Source organism: Pelecanus crispus, chromosome 2, assembly GCF_030463565.1.
Source record: "Pelecanus crispus isolate bPelCri1 chromosome 2, bPelCri1.pri, whole genome shotgun sequence".
In the NCBI taxonomy this organism is placed as follows: Eukaryota; Metazoa; Chordata; class Aves; order Pelecaniformes; family Pelecanidae; genus Pelecanus; species Pelecanus crispus.
The window spans coordinates 24992856-25018951 of record NC_134644.1 but is presented as its reverse complement, the minus strand read 5'-3'; the positions used below and the strand labels follow the sequence as shown (position 1 = coordinate 25018951).

The 26096-nt window shown below is 41.4% G+C and overlaps 1 protein-coding gene across 2 annotated transcripts; it reads left to right on the top strand.

The window, feature by feature from the left end:
- Positions 1–4733: 4733 nt before the first annotated feature.
- Positions 4734–25677, top strand: STEAP4 (STEAP4 metalloreductase). 2 transcript variants are annotated; one of them, XM_009478957.2, is made up of 5 exons: positions 4734–4850; positions 20408–20863; positions 22211–22738; positions 23343–23507; positions 24520–25677. In XM_009478957.2, the coding sequence occupies exons 2-5, from the start codon at positions 20408–20410 to the stop codon at positions 24787–24789; spliced, it is 1419 nt and encodes a 472-aa protein (XP_009477232.2). In that variant the 5' UTR covers positions 4734–4850; the 3' UTR covers positions 24790–25677. The 2 variants fall into 2 exon arrangements, with proteins under 2 accessions (XP_009477232.2, XP_075561297.1); XM_075705182.1 differs by lacking the exon at positions 4734–4850 and adding an exon at positions 10582–10594.
- Positions 25678–26096: the final 419 nt, after the last annotated feature.

Below are 26096 nucleotides of genomic sequence, written 5' to 3'. Positions count from 1 at the left end.
TTATCATCATCCTTGAGATTGCATTTCTCAGTGAATTTTCATGAGCCTTTGAGGTGCTCTGTGGTGTCCCTGTGGGCATACTGGCTCCCCTAGGGCACCAAGACTGCTTCTCCCAGGGGTAGCAATCCTAGCTGTGTGTCCTGGGACTCTGTGGTCTCGGTGTGTGTTTGCTGTCTGATGGAGATTTTGCAGCATAAAGTGACTGTGCCTCTTTTCTTCTCTTTCCCTTCTGGGTTTTTTTTAGAAGGTTGTCATCTCTTCTTCCACAATATCTCTAAGCCTGGGGAAACAACCTCCTACAAACAACATGCAGCTTTCTAACACCACTGCTCTTTTTTTTTTCCTTAAAAAAGGAGCACAGGCAAGTGATGATAGGAGACAACAAATAGGGAAAAAAAAAAAGGAAAGGGTGAAGTGTGAGGGCTGAGAGCTCAAAATATATCACAAGGACCCCAGAGAGGGACACAGAGCAGAGCACACCACTCCCAGAAGACCACTGGGGACTGCTGGGGTTGTTGGCCATCTAGGAGTGGTGGGAAGCCCCACGGTCACAGCATCCCCTCTCTTGCGCTCCACCTTTCTGCTGGCAGAGGTGGACAGAGTGGCCAGAGCCAGGAGGACGTCAGCAAGCAGGTCCTGTAATTTACTGGGCCTTTGGATGGGCGAGGCAAAAATGGAGAGGTGAGAGGAGGAGCAGAGCCAGAAGCTGTGAGAAGTGCCAGGGGAGCCAGAGGAGGGACCGCAGGGAGTTGCCACCTGCACACGGAGGTGGAAGCCGTGCAGGCTGTGCAAGAGGAGCTCCTGCCTCTTGGCGTCTGCAGGGGTCCTGGTTGCTTCCCATCCCAGGTCTGGAGGAGGTCCTGGGAGAAGACCAGCAGCCCAGAGAAGTCTCCCGATGGCAGATTAATGCAGGGGACAGTAGACGGTTGCAGTTGCAGCAAAGCCCTTGGTGGTGATGGAAGAAAGAGCATGTCAGCACTCCCCACATCAGACTGCCTGCTCCGGGGAGAGTGCGGGCAGGGCCTGGAGGAAAGGAGGGAGGTTTGGACGCAGCTGTGCGTGCAGACCAGCGGCCCTGCCCTTCCTCCTCCAGGGCCTGGAGGACCTGGACGCCAACCCTGGACCTGTGCAACCCAGCCAGCAGCAGCCCCGTGCTCGCCTCCCGAGCCTGGCCAGGGTCACGGCAGGGTGCAGGCTGCTGCAGCAGGACCAGGGCAGGGGCAGGACGAACTGGCCAGCCCTGACGGGCAAGGACAGAGCAGCCCGGCCTGCCCCTGCAGCTGCTCTGACACCCTGGCCCAGGGCTCATTCCATACTGGGGCCGGTTTTCCTGCCTCAGCATCGCACAGCCCATGAAGCACCAGCAGCTCCCAGGGCCCCAGAAGATGTCTACTCAGGTGCAATTCACCTGTCTCTGTATTTCTGCACGGTATTTTGATTCCTTTTTCTGTTGCTTTATTGGAGTGAGCAAGAGGGACTGGACAAAACCTCTCTAAAAGCATAATTCCCTGCTTAAGCTTGTGTTTGCTGAACGGGTGCCTATTGTCAGGTGTGCTAGGTCAACAAAAATAAATTTGACATGTACTACAGTCCTCTGGAGTCTTCTTGTCAGGGGAAAATAGTAATAGATAGTAAAGCTATCTCAGGAAAAGGAGAATAATGGTTTGGAACACAAACACACAGGAAGCGCAAATAAGCACATCCTCTCACGATTCAGGTTTTTTCCTGTTTTTCTGTAAACTCTTTCACTAGATACAGCCTTCACCATGGCCACGCTACATAGGATATGCCTTATTCTCTTTCTAAACACAATAGTTCAGCTGAGACTCATGTACAAGATGTCCCTGGCCTTTTCCTTATACGTTTGAATCCTGAAATTATCTGCACATACGCTTTCTAAGATCTTTCCCAGTAGTACTGTCAAGTTCACCACTCTTGTGTTTTCAGGCTAAATTTAATCTTGCATTCATGATATGAATTGTTTTCTGAAGCATCTCAGCCTCGGTAACTGTTGTTGCAATAAGAGTGATGTACAAATATCTCTCCGGATTTGGTTCCATTGTCAAATGTTCTGGAAATCCTGCTTGCAATTTCAAGGTTATATTGAAGCTGCAAGTCACACTCCATAACTGAAAAATAATGAAAAATAACCATTGGCCAGGCTCCGTTTGGTAATTCCTTATGATTTATAATCAGTTTCAAATAGCACTGGCCTTCAGTAAATAAAAATGTATGGGTTTGTTTCTTTCCATGACTAAGATTAAATCTGCTTTTTTTTTCCCTCTGAGTATACCTAAGTTTTGTTAACTCATAAACTACTGTGATCATTTGTTTCTTCCACACTATTTAAAAGGATGACATCAACATATGCCCCCAAATCCTCCACAGATTATTTACTCTCATGTCTGAAACGTCTAATTAATTCCTTCTGTTTCTCAATTTTTTCAGTAATTACATGTCAGATCATTGTGACAGTGCTCCCAAGAAGCTACATTAGGTACACATTTCTCTTTACAATTCAGCACCCAAATATTGCTGGAGAACACAAATTGCTGAATATTTTCTGGTGATTTACTTGGGTTTTGTGATAAGTTTTCTTCAAGTATGTTATTATTTGTGTTACATGGCATTTACAGTGTTATTTGTCCAGCTTCAGCCCAGAAGCACAGTTTCTTTCCACGGCTGCTCTGAGCCAGTGTTTTTCATCAGATCTAAATGTCATCTGTATAAATCTTACTAACCTGAAAGGCATGAAAAATTTATCACGTTTTTCCTCAGGTGCCAAACACAGCCTAAATAGACATCTGAGAAAACAGTGCAGCTCACAAAAGTTTCATGGAAGTTCAAAGAAACTCCTCTTTTTCCCAATACGAACACCTGCCAGGAGCTCCGTGATGTACTAGGGACAGAGAGGTATTTGTCACTGACCGTATCTCCCCTCAGTAGTGTAACAGACCTGTTTTGTTCCTTCAGGTCTATCTATGGACAAACAAGGGGTTTCATCCATCTTTTCTATAACTACAAGAACGACTTTGTCAGTTCCTCCAGTCATCCCAGAGCAATGAGGGTATCCAGCTCCTCCTTAAAGCATGGCCTTAAATGTGAAGAGCTGACACAGGTGTGAGAATTGTTGGACAATTCAACCCTTTCTTGCATTTTTTAATAATCATGAGGTATTGATCCATTGGGAAATGGCTTCAAATTATTTCTGAGCTTTTTTGCTCATGTTCTTACACAGGATCTAAATGCTTAGATAACCTTGATGCTCTGAAGGGCATAGTACTTGCCCCTTTTTGTCCATCTATTATGAACTTGTACATTTATTTCTCGTATATCTTCTGTAGGTTATGCCTTGTGATTTTAAGCTCTTTGAGTCGACTGTCTTCCTTTCCACTTCCCGTAGGTTTTAATTTAAGTGTAATAACACTATTTTTGGCAGCATGTTAGTTGATGAGTCAGCTTGAAAATGAATACTACACTCTTTAACCCCAGATGTGTCCACTGCCTTGGTGCCCTTTGCTCCTGAAAGACATTCTGAGCCAGGTCATTCACTTTGCCCATGCCATGTGCACCTTGCTGAATCTTCCAAGCTCTCCCAAAGTGATATCACCTTTTTCAGTTCCTGGATCTTTTCCAGTGGTTCAGGCATCACACTGGCTTGTGCTCTTTGTCACAGTGCAGAAGTGACATGGGCTGTTCCTGTCCTAAATCTCAGACATGATCTGATATCTTATCTAGAACTCAAGCTCTCAAAAATAGTTTCTTTAGCCCTAGTGCTGTCACAGATTGTTGTGAATGAAACTTCTTCTTGTCCTTTCTTTTTTTTTTTAGAGATTACCTCTATGGTTTATGTTTTCTATGCCTTTTCCTTCTTAGTGTGTCTTCCTAGTTAGTTTCCAGTAAGTGTCCCAAAAGCAAGCTGATGTAAAAAATATTTTTCTTTTACTTTCTTCCTCTTAATTGGCAGACATTGCTTACAAATCTAGAGTGCAATATTATCTAAATCCCCTTCCATTCATTTTCCAAACTTCTTATAAAATCTCAGTGTTAGTGGGACTCTCTTAGCCCCTTTCTCCTATCTGGACTATGATCCAGTCCAGTGATCTCTTCATGCTCAAGGCATCTGTTTTGAATTATGTCCCATTCCAAACAGATGTGTAACGTCAAGAGCTATGCAACCTCCCAGAGGCTTATCCCTTAAAGACTCGCTTCTGAATGTCAGAAGGCTCTGGCTCCACAGGATCACTGTAGCTGCCAAGAATATCTGGAGAATCTAAGAGATCAGGTACTTTCAACCATCGCCATGCCAATTCCTTTCATCCCGATATGACATTCTTACTGTCCCTACCCACAGCTGGAATGGCACAGGAGAGCCGTGACACAAAAAAAAGCAGCTCTCCTTCCAGGCAAATAGCTGCTGTTGTGCTTCTACAACATTCTTGGCTTCTGCAATTCTCGGGTTAGTCTTCCAAGAGTGGGGAAACGCAGCCAAATCTTAGCGCTGGCAGATAGCCAAGGGGCAAGTCAGTGCCAGCATGACAAAAGCAACCACAGCTTCACCTCAGCTGTAAATACAAGGGCTGGGACTTTCCCTGAGACTTTGACGGGAAGTTCTTTCACCCCGCACAGACAAGACTTGCAACATCTCCTCATCTCACCCTCCCCTGTACACTCGCCCTGGCTTCCACTAGATAAATGTCAGCAAGGCTGTCGGGTTTTCTGCACTCTGCTCCAGGCAATAGGACCTCTCTGCAGCTCCTGAGGTCTCTCTTGCTCCAGCACAAACAGCATCTCACTGCCTGGGAAAGCACCGGCTTGCCTACAGTGACTGAAGCAGGTTGAGTGCACGGGTGAGTTTTACACAGATGAGACATGTCTCACTTCTGCAGGTGGGAATGGGGAACAGAATGGCTAAACTGTCAGTCTGAGAAGTTTAGGTGGGCTTGAACTTAATTTTTTAAGTCTCCTGATAAAATTTTACCCCAGCCTTTCTCCATGCTAGACAAGAAAATACAAAGGCAGGCCGTGTCTCTTGGTTTTGTATTGACATTATACAACCTATTAGTCACTAAGAGCTGATGTAAGAAAGCACTGAGACATAGGGAAGGATTTGTATCTGTAAAGTTAGGACAAACCAGAACTTCGGATTAGTCAGTTGGTATTCAGAGCTTACTGAATTATAGCAGATAGCAAGTTTATTTAATCTTCCAGAGGTGTTTGCTATAGTTAAAGAAGTGGAGAAAGCTTCTGCAAATAAGGATTGGTCAGTGGATTTTAAATGATGAAACTAAAAAGCAGATTTCCTTTCCTAAGCCAGAGCCAAAATTCTGGTTTGAATTTCAGTAGCAAGTGCAGGTACTGCAAGGGTGTTTGATGTATGCCAAATCATAACTTATCACTAATAACAGTTGGAACTAATGATTCTTTTCACTTCTGGATACATATGTGGATTTCATGTTTTCTGTTCCCATTCAAGCAGCATACCAATTTTAATCCTGTTTAATATTTTATAAGCAAGGGGCTTCAATGCTGCAGAAAGAAATGGATTTTTCTTAAATATTGTCTTATACCAGCTCCACATTATTAATTCAGAGAACATTTGCAGCTGTCAGAACTGTTCTTTAGCTTTGATATAGGAAAATTTCATATTCCCTCTAAATCTGCAACACAAACTGTCACTCAGACTATAGGCCAATTTTTTCAAGACTCTTAAGACTTTATGAAATGATGCAATCAGTGGAAGATGTAAATTCATTTTTAGATGTGGCCTTCCTGAAGCTCCGAGATTTGTTAATAGCAATGATTTAGACTAGCATGACGTAGTACTGTAACTACATACCAAAAGAGTCATTGAGAAACCAAGCATCCCTGTACTTTCTTCTTCCATATTGGAATTTTCTTATACAAACATATTAAGCACTTTTCATATTTGTACAATTTTAGGCAGATGGCACATTTTCAAATTACTTCTCTTAGTCACAAGCAGAAATCATAACTGGATAAGGGGTCTACTTTGTGTTGAAGAATTATTAACAAAGTGTGTTGCCTACATCAGTGTTTTATTTCAGAGCAGGAGCTCACTTGGGAACTGACTCTGCTGCCCTCCGCCACATACCATGCCATGTTTCACATCGCAGAGCCGGCTCTTGGGTGAAACAAAACAATCCCATTGCTAATGGCAATTAAGCTCACAGGGCCAGACCAGAGCTAGTCAAAAGTAAAAACCCCAGCAATGTGCCTAGCATGGGCATTGGGCGCTCAGAACCACCTTTTCCTCCCTACAAATCCAGTCCCTCAAAAATACAGACAGCAACTGAGGCTTTCAAGAAGAGTAGTTAAAGTCTGCATATTTTAAGGCCTCCCTCATTGCTTCCCAGTCTATTGTTATTAAAACCTGTTTGTTTGGTAACTTCAAGATTTGAGCCAACCGTTTCCCCCATTCTGTTCTTAGTTACAGTGCTAGCAGAGTGGAACTGCAACATTTTAAACATTTTCTTTCCTGTGGGACATTTTATAGATGTTGGCATTTTGACTTCATTTTTATTCTATTTAGATTTTAATGTATATTGACTTTGGTTTTTGAAAGCTGTTTTTTGTGAAGAAAAGGTAGGGACAGGTATTTGAATGTCACCTTTACAGATGCTTATTGCAGTTCAAATGTGGGGTTTTTTGTCCCTGCATGCTGTAAAATAAAAAATTGGGGTGTTTTTTTCCTCTTCTGACATCATTGTTTAGACCCACATACTTTCTTCTTTTCCAAAATTTCTTCAACATGTATTTCCCCTAGTGAGAGCACGGCCAAGGGAATAGTCAGTAAATTCATTTTCTTGAGGTCATAGATGGGGCTGTGAGAAACGGGTGCACTCTCAAATGTCCTCATGGAGCATTTTTGGGGCTGCCAATGACAGCTCTCTCCTATCTGCTGCTGCAGTTTGGGCAGGGTGCTCTGGCAGGGCTGCGGTGGGTAGTGGGTGGCAGCTCGGGTAAGTGCTGGTTATATTGGTGCTTCTTGGAAACGGAGGAGGAGCAGAAATAGCTGCCAGCAAAAGCATTAATTAGAGGACTTGACAAAACTGCCTCCCAACCTCATAGTGACTACTGAGTACAGCCCTGGAGACACAATTGCAAAGGTGGCTTCAAGCTATTTTTTTTTTTACTTTACTAAACTGTTGAGGTGACCCTCTCCTGGTGGGATTACTGGAGGAATACTCTAACTTTGGTGGTGGCGGTGTGCTGGAGGCACAGGTTCAGCCTACGTGGCTCAGGACCGCTCTTCTCATGCTTGGCTGAGTTGCTTTGTGTGTCGTGTTGGCAAAGTGCTGCAGGTCACCCTGGTTCAGTGACAAGGCTAGGTCTAAACCTCCACTGGGAGATGCAGATCCCATGACTTGCTTAGGAAAACATAACATTAAATCAGGAGAGAGGACCAGTTCTCAGCTCTGGATGACTTCCCTCCATGTGCTTTTCCCAGGTGGAGCAGCCTGACCAGGACAAACCTGAATGTGCAGAAAAAACGTTTCCATAAACAGCACGATTTCCCATAAAAATGAGAATATTAATAAATTTCATTTGAATTCTACAACCTGAACTGCACCAGAGCTTCATATAACTTGGCACTTCAAAGGTGCTTAATTATAATAATCTGCTACAAACTGCTTGATCAATGGTGGAAGCGGCTCAGCCATCCACCTCAGACAAGTTACAGCACCTGAAGACTGGGATCAAAGTGTGTTACTGCTGCCTATCACCAATCCATTAGTGATACCAACTATTGTAAGCAAGTTTCTGTAGGCCTCTAGACAAACAAGCCTTAAGTGCTAAGAAATTTAGTGGAGAGATTGATTGCCAAAGAGCAAAACACTTTCTGGCATCATTAAAGCACAAGAATGTTTGACAAAGGATTTCTCTGAGGTGGTCCCATGCTACAAGGACCGTGAGAGCAGGAAATATGTAAAAAGACATGAGTACTCACAAGTGGGTAATTATGCAATAATTGTAATAGCATAAAATGGTAATGCAACAAAGACAATGGGTTTATTCAGAAAACCCAGTTCCTCATTTTGTATTGCAAGAGAGGGTGACCCTGCAGGAGGGAATTATTTTGTCCAATTAGGCAATTACAAAAGCAGCATGACACCTTGTTCCGTACCTCCTGGCACCCCCTACTTTCCTCTTCAGCTAAGTTTAGTAAGAACACATAAGCTTTTCATTTGTCTCTGCTCCACATTGTCTCCCAAATATCCACCTTTTCCTTCACTTCAATTGCACAGATAGGGCCTGGCACACTCCATTGTGGCTTATTGCATGGTCGTGACATGCAGAACCAAGAACGTAACTTCTGCCTTGTCCCCACATATTTCACAGGGGTAGGAACAAGAGGTACCCAGTGGCCTTGTCTGAGACCCAGGAGCAAGTAGAAGACAGAAACAAGGGTGACCTCTCTCTGAAGGTGGCAGCCTCTGCGTAACAGGGCTCAGGCAGCAGAGATTTGATGGACATCTTGTGTAAAGTTTCCTATGCCCATGTGCAGTGGACTGTGGCACAGGATAATGCTGCTTGCCTTGTGCTGCACTGCAAGCAATTCAGTGGCAATGCTGTGCTCCAAGAACAGTAGCTCACAGGCAGTGCCCTGGCAGAGAGCATTCATTTGTACCAGCACCTGGGCTAGGAGCCGAGGTAATAACCCACTGCTGCACACACCCATCCCCGCTTGCCAGGCCAGGGAATTACCAGCAGCAGCTCGGGCATCCACAAAACCTGAGATGAACTCAAAGGGAGCTTTGGTCACCAAAAAATAACAAACTACATCTTTCCATTTCTCAGTATAGGATGCCACCCTCAACAGCTCTGCAAATTTGGTACTAATCTCATCTCTGATTTTTCTTGTTTTAAAAGCATATTTTTAAATTCAGGCTTCTCCGCAGTTAATTCTTGAAAGCTGTAGCTTAAGGTTGTTGCATAAAGACTCCTGAAATCATTGGCTCAGTAAGAAGGGGAATTTCTTCCATCTCGAGAAAGAACTAGTTATTAAAAGATTGCCTGCTAAGAATTTTCCCTTGCTGAAAAATTCAACAGCATTTAAAACTCCTTTTTTTTTGTGAGGAAGATCATTTCTTTATTTCTGAAAATCTCATTTTGTCCTGAAGACAGGCATGTCTCTGCAGATGCCACTTGACTGCAGTCAAGTAGGAGAGGAAAATGTTCAAGTCTATGCAAAAGAAAGGAAGGAAACCAAAAGGAGCAAGTAAATACATTTAAGGTACTTCATATTAAGTGAATAAAGGAGCTGATACAGTTATCCACTGTTAAATCGCATGTCTTTGAACAGTTTTTTATAACAGCATTTTAGTGTATAGGCTTGTGTAAGCAAGAACACAGATTAATGACCTTTCTGTAAAATCTGCTTGGCCTCATTCCAGACATGTTGCAAATCTACATATATTTGTTTTGGCAAGAAAACTTTGTATTCATGCTCCTTTTTCTTAAATCTTTCATCATACTCTCCTTCCCACTCCTCAGATTTTTAAGACCGTCAGACAGCCAAGAACATCATCACTGCACCTCAGCAGCCACCTCACCTTTGATTTTATCACAGGTGTTATGAGGCAACTGGGCCTTGTTTTCTTCCTGCTTGTGCCAACCCGGTCCAAAAGCAAGTTAACAGTAAATCAACAATTCCATTAGTGTAAATGGGAAGAGAAGCAGGCTTATCACACACTCCTAGAGCTCATAATAAATATGTGGCTTGAACTCTTATATTTTTCACGCTCTGAAGGTCTGGGTTTGTTTGGTTGCTGGTGCAATGCCAGCTAATTCCAGTCTCGGTGTATCCTACAGATGGGCTGTCAGGAACAGCATCCCAAATAACATCCCCTGCCTTGTCCTCCATGCCTTTGGACAGACCACAACAACATAGGGTCACAACTGAAGGGGCATTTTGCACTTGTTTTCTTCTCTTTTGGTGGTACAGACATGCATGTGGGTGGGTGTGTGCATCATGATTTTTTTAGGGTGTTCATTATTTTAGCCTGATTTCTGTAGCAAGTGAGATTTCTCTGATCATGCAGAGGTATGTGAGTGTATGTATGTTTATGTGTACTCCTCAATCTTTTTTATTTTGTGCTGATTTCAAACAAATATACCAGGAGAAGAGGGCCCTGTTTTCCTTATGTTGCATGAAAAAAGGCAGCTGAAGACCTCACAGAAGAGTCCTGAAAAATGAAAGATTATACCATGACTATATACATTTAAAAGACCTAAAAATCGACATGAGAAGAAATGTTATAGGAGTCATCTCCTGTGATTGGAAACAGCTTCAATCAGCGCTTGTAATCAGCCAAGAATCACAAACCCTAGGAAGCCAGGCTTCATTATTTCTAGTGTTATTTCTCTGTAAAACAGAGCTATTTGTTAATGTCTCTAAATGGCAGATAAAAGATGCTCAGAAGAACAGCTTCACAGTGAGGAGATGGCTCAGCAGGAATCCAGGAGGCGCTCCTCCACGAGCAATGGATCTGAAAACATGTTGTTCAAGGTCTCAGGACATCTCCTGGGCCAACTGGGATAAACCCAGTGCCCCCTGCGCTGTAGACAGGTCTGCCTCCCCTTCTCACCCTTGCTTACCTTCAGGTGTTTTATGAAGTATTCTCCTTCTCCTTGCAGTTGACTAGGCTGGATTAAAGCTTAATACCTACACAGCTCAGAACAGTACCACAGCCCTGGAAAGACTGAGGGAATTACTCAAGTTATAGCTGGGTCTTATGTGTTTATGGGAGCAGTTGGAGGTGGTGAGATTTCCAGTTCTCTCAGTACTTTGCTATGATTTAGACAACATTAAGCACATCTATTTAGGCCTATACTTCATCCGTTTGAAGAGCCTCCAGGCAGCTTTAGTGTTCTCCTGATAAAAAGTGAAGATGTGGGAAATGCAATGTCCTCTGTAGGAGGATTTATTGTCTCAAACAATTATTTTTTATCAGCTTTGTCAAAACTTGGAGCCCAGGATTTTCAGCTGAGATGAACAGCACATATTCATTTGCTTGAAAGCAAATTCATGAATAATTTGCTGTAACACATTTGTTAAGAGTTATTCTGCTATTTTCTTTATGTGTTTAAGTACTGGATTAATCATGGGAGAGTAGTTTAGCCACATGCCTTTCAGTTTTAGGTGTATCAAGCAACAGAAAATGCAGTTTATAATTTAGGGCAGATTTGGTTCTACAGCTGTCAGCTTGTACGAAACAGTGTTTGTTACAGAGTACATTCTCTCTCTCTCTGTGGGAATGGTGAATGAAATTTTAAGTAAATGAGATTGCCTCGGAGTAGCGTACATGTCTTCCCGAGGAGACTTTTTAAATCGCATCTCACCTGTTTTCCAAGCTACACCAGGATTACTGAATATTATGCATGTGTGAAATACTTCATAAAGATACTTCCAAAGCTGCAGTACTACCTATACAAGAAATGAAGTATTAATCACTCTCTTTTTTACTATATTTAATGGGCTACTATATGTAATTTTAGTGTATTAAGCCACCTTTGTCTAATATACACTTTATGATCATAGATGACAAGACAAAGCAGGATTCCTATCTACAAAACCAAAAATCCCCACAGTTGGGGATGACTTCTACTTGTCAGCACATGCAATAAACAGCTAAGACAATAATGAGAATTAACTGTACTCCTGAAAGAAATTGTTTAACTTTGGAGAACTTGACAGCATGGGAAACTAAAAATTACTAACCAAAAAAGTATAATTCCAAAGAAAAATATGTACTCATTTACTTATTTGAAGTTCACCATGCTCATCCACAGTTATACAAGGATTTGAAGGAAAAAGTTAAAAAAGAGACTTGATATTAAAAAAAAAATTTAAAAACTGCCACTTCCACTGCCTTTGACACTCTTGGTTGTAGGCACTGTTCTTCATTGCCACCAGCATGAGTACATGCCATTAGCAAAATGGTGTCAAAGCACCATTGTTACCACGAGTGCAGCCCACGCGTTTGAGAAGGATGCACATTTATCAGGTAGGGGAGGATCAAGTGTACACAGAGGATTGGGGAAGCAAACCTGATTGGACCTGTTTAGTTTGTTCAAAGATGTATGAGGAAGGTCAGCAGGACACGGGACACTTCCAAAGGGCTTATTTTCACCAGTTTGGTCATAAATGCCAACTCAAGATCAGCTCACAGTTGCCCAGCAGGATTAAGATATGTAATCACATCAAGCCCAATGGCATGCTGGGCTTTCTCTCCGTAGTGGTGCTGGGAATCTGGTTTCAAAGTGTTTTGGAAGAGACATGCTCTCAATCTCTGTTGGTGAAATGAGTTGCAATGTGCTCAGCCCTGCCTGTGTGGTTCGAACTATGTAAACAAGTTCTTGAATCCATGTAAGGAACTGAATGTTTTCAGGTTCTTCCTGACCAGGGACATATAGAGCTTTGGCTGAAAAAGACCTTTAGCAGAGGCCTGAGGACTTACATATGTGGATGCAGCATGAGAAAGTTCAGCTGATCCTTGCTGTAATGACAATGAGAGATTTTCAAAAAGAAAACAGAAACAGACAAATCCTGTGTGTTAAAAGAGCAGTAAAGTTAAGGTGAGATGTAAGAAGTCATGTCAGCAGCTTGAAATGAGGTCTACAGGGGGGCATAGTGTGAACCCAGACCACTTATCCCAGGTGTCCTGGTTTCACTACTGTACAAGCAGTTAAACACCAAAGGTTAGTGAACCTGAGTGAAGAATTAACTTCTTCATGCAGCAGCATACTATTAGAGCTCAGCTGTGCAATGGACTAAGTTTAAGAAGCTCCAAAGTGTCAACCCAAGTGTCTCCCCATCATTACAGAAAAATAACCCTTCTGCAATCTGGAGAAACAAGCTTTTTCTGGAAAGGTGAACCTAGAAAACAGACTGTTTATACTGATATTCTAGACCACGGATCACTAGAATATTCAGTCCATACTGTTGTTACGACTCATGTATAACTGTATATTAATTCACACACATTAATCTACCCCCAGCATGCTATACAATCGTCCAGGTGTTTTGTCAGGACTTCTATCTGCCTCCAGAATGTTGTACTAGAACAAGGGCAAGCTGCTCCAGAGAGGCCATTCTCATGCCTAGCCCTGTTTATTATTTGCATAGTGTAACAGAGTCCCTGCTGTTATTTACAAGGAAATAGCAGTCAAAATGTTTTTTTTACATAGAAAGAGGGCCTGTGGTACTTCACTTTTAAAAGTTACACTCCCATAATACTTGTTAAGCATATAATCTTTATGACCATCTTCGGGATTATGATTTTTACAATGAGCTTAAAAAGAGAAAAAAAAGAAAGATGATAAATGCATCAGTGTTGTAAATCTTGAGATTAGTTTGTACAGTAGACAACACCATAACCTACCTGGATCACAGCTGTGCTGGCCATTAACTCTCTTCTTATTCTACTTATAAACCTTTCTTTTACATGGCTATGGATCAAACTCCTGGCAATGCTTTGGCCATTTATCTTCTCATAGTCCTTATATCCTGCTTCATCTTCTAAACTTGTGCCCTGAATCAAAAGATAAAAGAACACAGACCCAGTAGAAGGTTTTGGAAAATGATAGAGGGGAATATACAGAGGTTCTGACATGGCTCAGAGCCACCACAGGCCACCAGACAAGATCAAGAGCTCAAAAATGGACTTGTCCACCTAGCAGAATAATAAGCAGAGTATTCTATTTTCTGAAGGTGGGAAGGTGAGGTTCCATGAGAAGTAAAATTTAAGAGGAAAATTAGGTCAGAAGATTTGGCAGCTGCTTAAAGAAACTATGTTAAAAGCAGAGACATAAAGATTGCAATGCAGAGCAAGGACTGCAGTAAGACAGCCACGTGGCTCGAGCTGTGAATTCTTCAGAAACTTCAAACTCAAATAGCATATATAAATCAAAATTTATGGGCAAACACAGAAGAACAGTACTAATATGGTGATAAGATTTGAAAAGCCACAGCACAAAAAGAAATGTAGTTAGTAAGGTACATCTAGAATAACAGGAAGTTTCCTGTAAAAACATCAACTGTTAAAGGAAAATCAAGGAGAGAATTGATCCACCACTCAAGTGAGAGAAAGCTATTGACTAATAACTCCAAGAAAGCCAACTCTGTAATGCCTATTTTGCTCCTTCTTCACTAGAAGAGTCAACTGTGATAAAAGGCCTTACATCAGTAGCAAAGAGCTGAAAATTCCGGCTGGATGACAGAAGAAACAGATTAGGCCGTACTTGGGTGAGTTAAATGACCTGAGATCAGTGGCACTGATGGAGTTCACCCCACATTGTTCAGGGGATAACTGAAGCATTTCCACAGCCATTAATAACTATTTTTAAGAACTGTGTGGAAGAGGTGAAGTTTTGAATGACTGGAAAGGCAAGAATAACAGCTATCTTTAAAAGTAAGAAGAAAGAGGAGGTGCAGAATTATGGCCCAATCCATTTAAGTGCAATTCTCAAACAAACAGAGGAAGCAAATAGAAGATAAGAAACAGGTTATAGGCACATGGATTAATCAAGAACAAATCATTCCAAACCAACCTCATTTCCTCTTATAACAGGATAACAGGCCTTGTGAATCACAGAGGCTATACAACTTGACATGAGTGAAGTTTTTAGTATGGTAAATGTTAGAGAAGATTTTCAAACGCATACTAGGAAAATGCAGCCTAGATTAAACTAATATAAGGTAAGGTTCTGCAGGACTAGCGAAAGAAGCATTTTCAGTCTCTCAGTTAATCATCATCAAAATGGAAGTCTACATTTACTACAGGGTGTCTCTCCTGGCAAAAGTCCTGTTCCACAATTTCATTAAATGGCGTAGATGCCGGAACAGACACTATGCTTATTAAAAGTTGACAATCTGACAAAGTTGAAAAGGGCTGCAAGCACGTTAGAGGACAGGCTTAGAAATCAAAATGATCTTGACAAATTGAAGCTACAGTTTGAAAAAATACAGTGCTATTCAACAGGGACAAGTGCATGATACAGCTCTGAGTCAGAAAAACCTACAGAAATTGAGGATGGAGCAAGTGGAATGGGAGCAGTTGAATTAAAGGATCAGGTGTAACAGGATGCATTTACATTAGTATTTCAGTTCTGATCAGATGTAGAAGCAGATCACCACTTATCAAGCTTTGCTTACACCAGACAGAACTCTTGGAGCATGTGAAACCAGATTCCTTTCCGTGAAGCTGAACCAGAAGACATGCTTTAGGTGCACACCAATGCACTGCAGCTGCTAATGGGCACTCAGGCTGCAGTACTAGGCCTAAATCAGTCCAAGGTGGAAACCTCTGACACATGGAGCATGAACATCATGTGCTCAGCACCAGCTGTTTCACTCCACATCTTGGTTCCTGTGGCCACACACTGCTTGTGAAAGTACTCATAGCCTTAACGCATCACAAGCTGAGTATGAATCAGCTGTGTTGTGAATAAGACAAATGTGACAGCGGGACGATGTGTTGTCTATGAGGCAAGTGAAGCAATCCTTTCCTATCTGGTAAAATCTCAGCAAGAGTACTGCATTCACTTTTAGCACCATATTTTTAATTAACAGTTGGAGCAGTTTAGCCTAGAAAGATCAGAAGAAAGCCATGAGAAAGATCACCATTCTCAGAAGCATGAGTTGCAGGGAAAGATCTGGGGTTGTTTTATCTAGAGAAGAAAAGAGTGAAATGGTAACAGCTTTCATGTCCAACAAAGGCTGCTGCAAAGAGAAGGGGGATAAACTGACACCTGTGTCTACTGTGGAGGAGGCGATATAGATCAGACATAGGAAAATCTGCCTAATAGTATGGCTGAGAAAGCAGTAAGAGAGGAAGACTTCAGGATCCACAACTCAGGAAGGTTTTACAAACAGGTTAGACAAGCATCTGTCAGACTTGCTTTAAACATAGTTCATCCTGCCTTAGGGAGGGAGATGGGCTAAATAATCTCTTGATATCACTACCAGAGTTATTTGTTTTGCTTCTTTTTAAAAATGTAAATAGTAAAATTACTCTTTCTAACTCCTTTCATCTTGCATTTCTACCTTTTCAATCACTCCACTGATCTCCCATCTGCCATTTCATGTCCCATCTTTCTGATCTTTCCATTATCCATCCCAGTCTATGTCTCAGTCCCATCTCTGCCTTTCCACTTTTGGCACTGTACTTCTGCAGCATTGCTTCTGCTAGAAAATCCCTCCTTTTCCCCACGTGCAAGGCAATGTGCCTGTCTTCATTCAAATTCCAACATAACTGAAGTATTTACATATAACTGCTGAACTAAACATTGTACCTTCATTCAGTTCCCCTACTGTTTATGTAGTGGGTTAGAAATTACATTTTTGCACAGTTAGCTTGTTTTCTTCTTTCAGCGCCTCCTTTTATCATTACTGACCAAGTGGTAATCAGCTCAGAGATTACCACCATTTTCTTTAACATAGGATAATTCATTGTATAAGAATACAGCAACAATGCAGAAAAGAAATGACACAGTTAATCATTACAGAAGCTTACATGGATTATCTTTCAAATAAATTATCTTTCAAGGACCCCAGTGTCAGCCTTTGAGCTCTGCTCCCGGACACCACACTGACCCTGTGTTCCTTGTGATGTACTTCTGCTTCACATCTTTCACACTGATGTGTGACAATAAAACACCTTGTCCTATAGCGAATGAATATGTTTTTGCATTGCAGCTATAGCTGTCATGGACTCTGGGAGGCCATTTTCCTTGTTTTGACTTTACACTCACACAGTTGCCATCAGAGGCTACATTTTCTTCAAATACACACAGCAAAGCCAGAATTTATCTATGCACTGTCCATGTGCTCACAACCTGCCGCCTGAATTAACCTCCAGAAGTTCACTGCAAAGTCCACAACCTTCTTTTAGTTCAACAACAGCCAGCGGGCACAAAGGCATGTTGGAAGGAAGGGAAAAAAAAGGATTCAATGGAGAAAATTAATTTAATTTCTATCTTTGTTAGAAGGAGGCATGGTCCAGAAGGCCTGGGATTTAAAAGCAAACTTGTCTTGTCTTACATGTGATTTTCAGAAGTAGCAGGTGCACTGTTAAATTAATATCAGTTTTACAATATACTTAATTTGTTAAAAAATTCATTGGTGACCAGGTTATTTCTAATATATAATGTGTACCATCATAACAGCTATGGGCATCCCTATTAAGTAATTTGTAAAAAGAAAAGGTAAATTCTGCTTACTTTATTCAAGCAAATTGTCTCTCTTGTTAAAAATGGTACTAAGCTAAATTAGACCACCAGTATTAAAGGCAGCTTTAACTCTCTTCAGCTTTCTATGGAATAATATTCACTGCCTTGTACAAGTCCCTTTACATCTTAGATAGTGCGCCAAGAAACTGTATTGAAAAAAAGAATGTTCCTTACATTAATTTTTCTTTTCATCTCCCTCCTCTTCTCTGGCAAGATGACTTCAGTGTTCACTAGCAAACGAGATGTTCAGTATTAGTGAACAATGGAAGCACTTCATAGACTTATTTCTTGCTGGTGGATCCATTTCTACATTAATATTTTTACAAGCTCAAACAAAACATAACCTTAACCGATCTACCAAATATATTACCTGATAGCATCCATTTGAGTTTTGTTTTTTTCCAGTCTTACTTTGGAGAGGAGAATGATTTGCATAGTTCACTCAGCAATAACTTAATGATTTCTTGAGGGCAAATACAGAGGTTTTCAACTGGATGATTGTGTGTTACAAGTAAGTTTTACTTTTCATTTTAGATAGGAGCCTACTTTGTTAAAAGGAAAAATTGAGAAAGGGAAGTTGAGTCTTGTTAGGTACTGAGTTGGACCATTTATAATATTACATACACAACTCTTCCATTCTTTTTGAAATACAGACTATCCCTGAAAAGGAACTTTATAGCTTTAGTCACATTAGAGCCTCATGGGACATTAATAAAGCCCTCAGAGAATGATTTTTAACTATGTCAAAGGACTTTGCATTTGTATGCATGTGTCAGAGCACAGATATGCAAAAGACATTTAGATGGGTCCCTTTGAGGATCTATTTTCATGCTCAGTGCGTTACTTGACAAAGTACACAGAGTCCAGCTGGGTAGCTGGGACGGCAGCTTCAGGAGCACTGGGGTTAACACCCTGCTGCGCTGCAAAGCCACCCGTGGGACCTGCACAAGCCACACAGGCCACAGGCACACAGATCCACGGGCCCTTCTCTGCCTGAATCGATGCCTTCCCCTAATGACCAGAACCAAACTCTCTTAGCAGCTCCCTAAATCCCAGGGCTCCTACAGCTCATTGCAAGGATGGTGCTGAGTAGGTACTAATGCCAGTTGAGGGCTAGCTAGTTCAGAGTATACAGATCTAGTTCAAGCCAAAATCTTCACATATGATTCTCAAAATAAACATTTCTCTGCCTATCTTGCTAATGAAGCTTACACCCTACAGCACAGGCCAAAAAGACGTGTGCATCCCTGACTCACAGGCCACAGCAGGGCAAGGGGAAGTTCAGGCTTGATCTTTTTATTCACCAAACAAATGCAAGTTTGGGGTCAAACAATTTAAAATCATGCCAGATTTTTAAAAAGCAAAAACTGTTCTGGCTAGAGAAAAATATAAAAGAAAGTGAAGAGTATCATCTCAGTATTTTTAAATGGCAGAGTTTCATTCTGAATGGTGCTTCACAGAAGAATGTAAGCAAAGGGTTAATAAACAGCAGTAGCAAAGCAGTTGTTTTGGGTCTAGCTAACCATTTCATGCATTTCTTTCCTGCAAATTGGAAAATCAGATATTCCCACAGCTTTAAGACAGTTACCTGCAATGCAGTGAAAGAACTGAATCAGGGCTCCTGCAAATTAAATGGCTGCTCTAAGTACTAAATTGCTGGCCAGTCCAAGAGAGGGGTATTTCAAGATCTCCTGTTGGAGGTCTTCCTTCGGGTCTTAGGTTTTCTGGTCTGGGTTCACCTTTTGTAAAGTGAGGACAATGGCATGTGGACCTACTGCAGGACCTTTGGAGCAGAGCTTTTTGATTCTGTATTTGTATCAAGGGTCTCACTCTGCAAGTACAGAGTGTACGTACTGCTATGGCATGGATAATACATTAAAGACCTTGCAGCTTCCAGGTACAGTGATAAAGGAGGATAGATAAAAACCTCAAAGAGAATTTTATTATGAGTAATATATAAATATCAAAAACAAATGTTCAATGTGAAATATTCCAATTCCAATGTCCAGACGCTTCACAGGACATTCTTCAGGAAATTGAAGAACAGTAATAAAACAAACTGGCACTGGCTAGTCATATTAAGGAAATACTGAGGACAACAAATATGTTTGTAGCTACCTTTTTGTCCTGGTTTCGGCTGGGATAGAGTTAATTTTCTTCCTAGCAGCAGGCATAGTGCTGTGTTTTGGATTTAGTAGGAGAAGAATGTTGATAACACGCTGATGTTTTTAGTTGTTGCTGAGTACTGCTTATGCTAGTCAAGGACTTTTTCAGCTTCCCATGCTCTGCCAGGCGCACAAGAAACTGGGAGGGGGCACAGCCAGAATAGTTGATCCAAACTGACCAAAGGGCTATTCCATACCATATGACGTCATGCTCAGTATATAAACTGGGGGGGGTTGGCCGGGGAGCAGTGATCACTGCTCGGGAACTGTCTGGGTATCGGTCAGCGGGTGGTGAGCAATTGCATTGTGCATCACTTGCTTCGTGTATCATTATTATTATTATCATTATTATACTGTTACTATTAGCATTACTATTTTACTTTATTTCAATTATTAAACTGTTCTTATCTCAACCCAGGAGTGTTTCTCACTCTTACTCCTCCGATTCTCTCCCCCATCCCATCGGGGTAGGGGGAGTGAGCGAGCGGCTGCGTGGTGCTTAGTTGCTGGCTGGGGCTAAACCACGACACTTTTATAATATCTCTTCTTCAAGTATTTTACAAAAGACCTTCGAGGTTCTAATCCAATTAGAAACACACTTTTCTTTAATGTTTTTCTATAGCATAAGTAAGCAGAAATTACTCTGAAACATGTGCAACCCTTGCTCTCTGTGCCTCTATATCCTTTCCTCCTGCTTTCCCTTTGAGAAAGGAAAACTGCAACAGTTCAGATGAATGTTAAAATCCATAAAATGGATGGAAAAGAGGGTGCTGTAAGAGATGGAAATGTGAATATCCAGAACTGGTTTTTAAAAACTGTACAGAGATCTTCTGAGAGTGTGTATTCAGAAGACTGTTCAGGAAGCATATTAAGAGGCAAGAAAACTCTCAGATATTTATTTTGTATAGCCAGAGTGGATGCTAACCTTTCATTTTCAAGAGATTGATGTTTTGCTTAGTTTGTTCCTATTATATTTTTTTTAACAGATGAATAAAAATTCTTCCAACAAAATGGCTATGGCTCCTAACACTTCTAAGAAAAGAGAGACAGTGTGCATATTTGGAACTGGAGATTTTGGAAGAGCTCTGGGGCATAAAATGATTCAGTCTGGCTACCCTGTTGTGTTTGGAAGCCGGAGCACACAGACATCCAGCCTGATTCCCAAGCATGCAGAGGTGCTGAGCCACGCAGAGGCAGCGCAAAAAGCTGCCATCATCATTATCGCAATCCAGAGGCAACATTACAACTTCCTTATGCCACTGGCAGAAATTCTCCATGGAAAAGTCTTGGTGGATGTAAGCAACAACTCAAAAATAAACGAGTATCCTGAATCCAACGCAGAGTATCTTGCTCAGCTGGTGCCCGGCGCTAAGGTTGTGAAAGCCTTTAACACTGTGTCAGCCTGGGCCTTGCAGTCGGGCACATTGGATGCAAACCGGCAGGTAAGACTGAGCAATGGCGGTTTCCTACATCATAGAGTTATATATTGTATGGTTTCTTAACAGCTACACAAAACACACCCAGGACATACAAATCAGACAGGGTTGAGATGGAATTTTCACTATAATTGTCCATTTCAAATTAAATGTGAGCTAAAATTTACTATTCGTGTGTAATATGGCATGACAAGGAATATCAATAGCTTGCCTCTGAACTTGGTAAGGTGTTTGGAGACACTAGAGAAGCAAAGAAAGATAGCAGAGCTAGAAAGAGACAGCAAATCAGGAGGAAATGAGGGCTGCACAAGTTGTTCAACAGGAATGTAAAGTTAAACAGAAAGGAGATAGGAGAAATATATCAAAGCAAGAATAAAATGAAGAGAGCAAAAAAGGGAGGCAGGGGATATGATGGGGCAATAGAATGAGTATTGGCAACAGAAATGAGCTGGAAGGTCAACAAATTAATAAAGTTTTCTAAATCAGAATCCATCACCACAGAAGTTTAACACAACAACAGTGTGTGCAAATCATTTTACCATCTCCTTAACCACAGGCCAGCGAGCACAGAGCTGGTCATAGGAAGCAACACAGCAGCTTACTTGAAGACAAATAATTTATTATTACCCTGTTTTCTGCCACTCTGAGGGATAGTCCTCTTGTACAACACACGGTTTCAGCCAGCTACACAAACTATTGCTAGCTTTGTTTTCTGCTGCCAGATAAATGGCTTTGGCTAAAGACCCAAGGACTTCCAAGCCTAGGCTCTACAAGCCTTCATCATATTGAGAGCAGATATTACCCCCCTTTCTCCCAGTTCCAAAAGGAGTATTGTCTTGCACACTCACAGAAAAGACAGTTTCTTCACTATTTTACTAGAGTTGGAAAGAAATATTTACTTTTGTGATAGGGCAATCATGTTTTAAAGATCTCTGTCCCCAGTTCCCTGGAGTTCTTATGGACCACTGTGGCAGCAATTGAAAATTCTGCTCCTATTTACTCCTACAAAACCTTCTGCTTACAAACTGCTTGCAGGTCTTCAGAAGAGTATGTCAAGTCTTCCAAGCAAAGACTTGTACTAAGTGTTGTTATACATCATTCCTTTCAGATACAAAATTTTGCCACTTGAAACAATCTCTTTCTCCAAAGAAAAGATTCATATTCTTAGTTCTTGGACCTGTTGGCCAAGAGAGTACCTATAGGCTACTTTTTGCCTATATAAATTAAGTCCAGCAGGGAAGCCAACAAGTAGCCTAGGAAGCTTGTGCTCATCATCCATATCCAGGCACGATGGCAGTAGAGGATGTCACAAAAGTCTGTCTAAATAAAACTTCTGTTTGTTTTTGGCTGCAGGTGTTTGTCTGTGGAGATGACACAGAAGCTAAACAAATGGTGATGGATATTGTTCGTGCACTGGGTCTCACTCCGTTAGATCAGGGATCCCTCTTGGCTGCTCAGGAAATAGAAAATTACCCTCTGCAGCTCTTTCCAATGTGGAAGTTTCCTATCCTTTTGTCCCTTGGCCTAATCACATTCTTCTTCTTCTACTGTTTGATTCGTGATGTAATTTACCCTTATGTTTATGAAAAAAAAGACGTTTCATTTTTTATTGCAATTTCCATTCCAAATCGGATCTGCCCTATATTGGCACTCATCCTTCTTGCCTTGGTTTATCTTCCTGGTGTACTTGCTGCAATTATTCAGTTATACAGAGGTACCAAATACCACCGTTTCCCTGACTGGCTGGACAAATGGATGCTGTGTAGGAAACAACTTGGACTAGTAGCCTTGGCATTTGCTTCTCTGCACGTTTTGTACACTCTGGTTATCCCAATTCGCTCCTTTGTAAGATGGAGAATCAGCAGTCGAACCATCTCCCTGGTAAGTTTTGTTCCCTGCTCTGTCTTCCTTTCTTCTGGCCCTATTACAAAAACTACCTTCTATCTTGAGCTTCAGAAATTTGTGTGGACAGTCTAATGTTCTTTACAATAGGGTTATTTTCCTATTTTCTGTGTTCCTTTTAACTGTTGGTATATCCAAAGTTTGTTGATATTATGTTGAGTTGGGGGGATTTCTGGGCCTCAGTCTTCCTACTAGATAGTTTACATATTAATAAAATAAGCAGGGAAAATGTAAACATTAAGAGTAATATAAAGATACATAGTATCCTATTTCTCTCCATATACCTTTAAGAATGGCACATATTTTGACTTTCTGACCTTATTTAACAACAAAGGATCACATACCTGTGCTCAACAGTAGGTCTACAGCAGTGTAAAACACACACCACAATTATAGGTACATGGAACGTATATGTAATATAATCCTCTTCTGCTTTTTGAGTAGATGTTCAAAGTAAATCTCCGATGATTTTCAGAGAGTTAATGTATAACATTTATCTCCTAGTTAATTAAAGGATATTTTTTTATGCATATTGATCCTAAAACTGCTATCACTAAGATATACCTGGTCTTCTTTTCTTCAGGCACTGAACAATCAAACAGAACCACTCAACACCACTAATGCCTGGCTTAGTGACTCTTATTTGGCTTTGGGGATTTTAGGATTTTTTTTATTTGTTCTTCTGGGAATAACTTCCTTGCCTTCAGTCAGCAACAATGTCAACTGGCGAGAATTTAAATTTGTACAGGTAAGAAAAAGGCTTATTCTAAAAAACCTTCTTTCCTTATAAACTATGACCACAGGCAGGTTTACTAGAAACCTAGGGCTTTCCTCCATTAGTATCTCCAGATATGACGTGTGCACTATCCACAATCACATGGTGAAAAAAAATCTACACAGCTATGCATCTCACCTGTAAAAAACCACAACTGCTCTGATGGCTGCTCACAGTACAACTGAGATTACTGCATTAGCAAGAGAAAATTGGGAAGACCCGAGCTCCTAAATGATGAACAGAAAGCTGACATTGTGGAATTATCAAATTCTACAATTATACTAAGTAACAAAATATTTTAGCCATCTATTGGGCTAATTTTGTTGGTTCACAAGATATGGGTCTGAAAAATTATTTTATAACTCCGATCCTCCCAATGCCAAGCATCTAAAGAGAATCTGCAGTTTCTGCAGACTCTAAAAACTGCTGTGCCTATGAACAGGCTGCCCTTGGTAACACTGTAATCTCAGCCCCCCCCGCCCCGATTTGGAGGAAGCTTGGTGCAAGTTGCCGTGCCTCTGCAGGAGCTGGGCTGGCAGGGGAGGGGAGGCAAGGGAAGGGGAAATTACTATCAATGAATGTTTTATCAAGGCCAAAAATTTGCACAGTATGGTAGTTCTGGATGGATTAGCACTAGAGCATATGAAAGGTTGGATCTCTTGACTGAATTTCAGCATTTTCTCTGCATTTTCACAAATATGACAACCACTAGGCAGTATGTGTGAGCTAGCAAAAATTATCAGAATTGTTGATAGAGAAAAAAACCAAAGTGTGTTTCACCTAGACCCATTTGAATGAATCTTCATTAAAACCCAGTAAGAGCCTTTATAGCACATAAAACAGTTTCATTTCAGCAGTCCCCAATTAGTCCCAAAGTTGGCACATTCCACAAAGCTTACTGTGTCCTGTCCAAATTGCATTTGTTCTGGTTTAATTTACTGTTTTAACCTCCACTTCTTTCTTTCTTTTCTTTGTTCTCCCCTAGTCCAAACTGGGATATCTGACACTGGTTTTGTGCACTGCACACACGTTGGTTTATGGTGGAAACCGGTTCCTGAGCCCATCATCATACAGATGGTATCTTCCAAACGCCTATATGCTCTCCCTCATTGTTCCATGTATTGTATTGGTTGTTAAATTTGTGCTTATATTTCCTTGCCTAGACAAACCTCTCACACGAATTCGACAGGGCTGGGAGAGAAACCCCCAATACTCAGAACAGTCAAATTACATTATCAACAAGTCTGCTGTATAATTAGACTAACCTGTATTATCAAAAAGAAGAAAAAAAAAAATATTATGAAGGCATACCAAAAGAAGTCCTGAGCCTCCTTTATCTGGAAAGTGAGAGAAAAGTGAAAAACTTGGCCAGGCCCTGAGTAAAATAAAGCCACCCCAAGGACAAGCTTAAGATACAATTCAAACAAAGCCATTGAGTTCCTGCACCCCAGGCATGCTTTCACATAGGCACAGGCCCTCTCTTTTGCTCAGTGTATCTCCCCTTGAGTATTCACCCTCCAATCCTAACGAGAATATGAGAGAAGTAAATGTGCTCCATGTCCCTCCTCTGTCATTCCAAACCTCCTCCAGGTCTGGGCAGAACCAGAGTAACCTTTGCCATTAGATGGCATCTGCCCCTCTTCCCTGTCCTGCCCATTGAGGCTCAGGTCTACATGCACCTACATGCACACACACACACACGTGCACACGCGTGTGAACACACACCCTGCTTCCACCTCCAGAAGCCACCAGCACCCACAGAGTGGTCATGGGATGGATGCTGGCTGAGGAAGATCTCTCTTCCTCCCAACATTAGTTTAACCTCCATTAACATCTGATCCAAAAGAGACCTATGTTCATACCTTAGAGAGAGCTGAGTAAGATTTGTTTGGTTTGTGTACAGGAACTCTAATGTTCAAAGTGTATGGGCCAAGAATTACTGAATCCTTGTTTGTACTGCTCTACCAGAAACTCAGGTGGCAAGGGGATGGCAGAGAGACCAAAATGCCAGAAGGACGTGAGATGTGCTTACAAGCCTAAACTTCTCTACAAGTACAGGCAAAAAATGGTCAGTGATTTTTTGTGTAAGCAGTGAGTTGTAAGGAAAGAAACTGAAGGAAAATCCTGTTCTATCAGAGGGTTGTATTCTATGTCATGGCTATATCTCATGAAGAGAATATTGTTGATTTTTCAAAAAATAAATCTTCAGATGCAATATTACAGATATTCTATGAAAATATACATATTTTAACCACAATAAAGAATTTTTTTACAGTGTTGAGCTCTGTTATCATTTCTGGAACCTCTTTTGAAATGACGCAGCTTAGTTGCGCAAAGGTGTTGGAAGGCCTTGGGGCAAGGAATAAAATGGGATCCTGCCTTCAACCAGGTGCCTGGGCTCACCTTCCCCCGTCTTTGTTTGTTCCTTGGATGCTCACATAAGCAGATCTTTGCTTAGTCATCAAAGTGAGCTGAGAGTGTTGTCGAAAACCAGGATCTAGCTGGGGTGGTGACCTCCTGTTAAATTGGAAACAGAGAATCTGACAGCCTCCTTCGCATTGG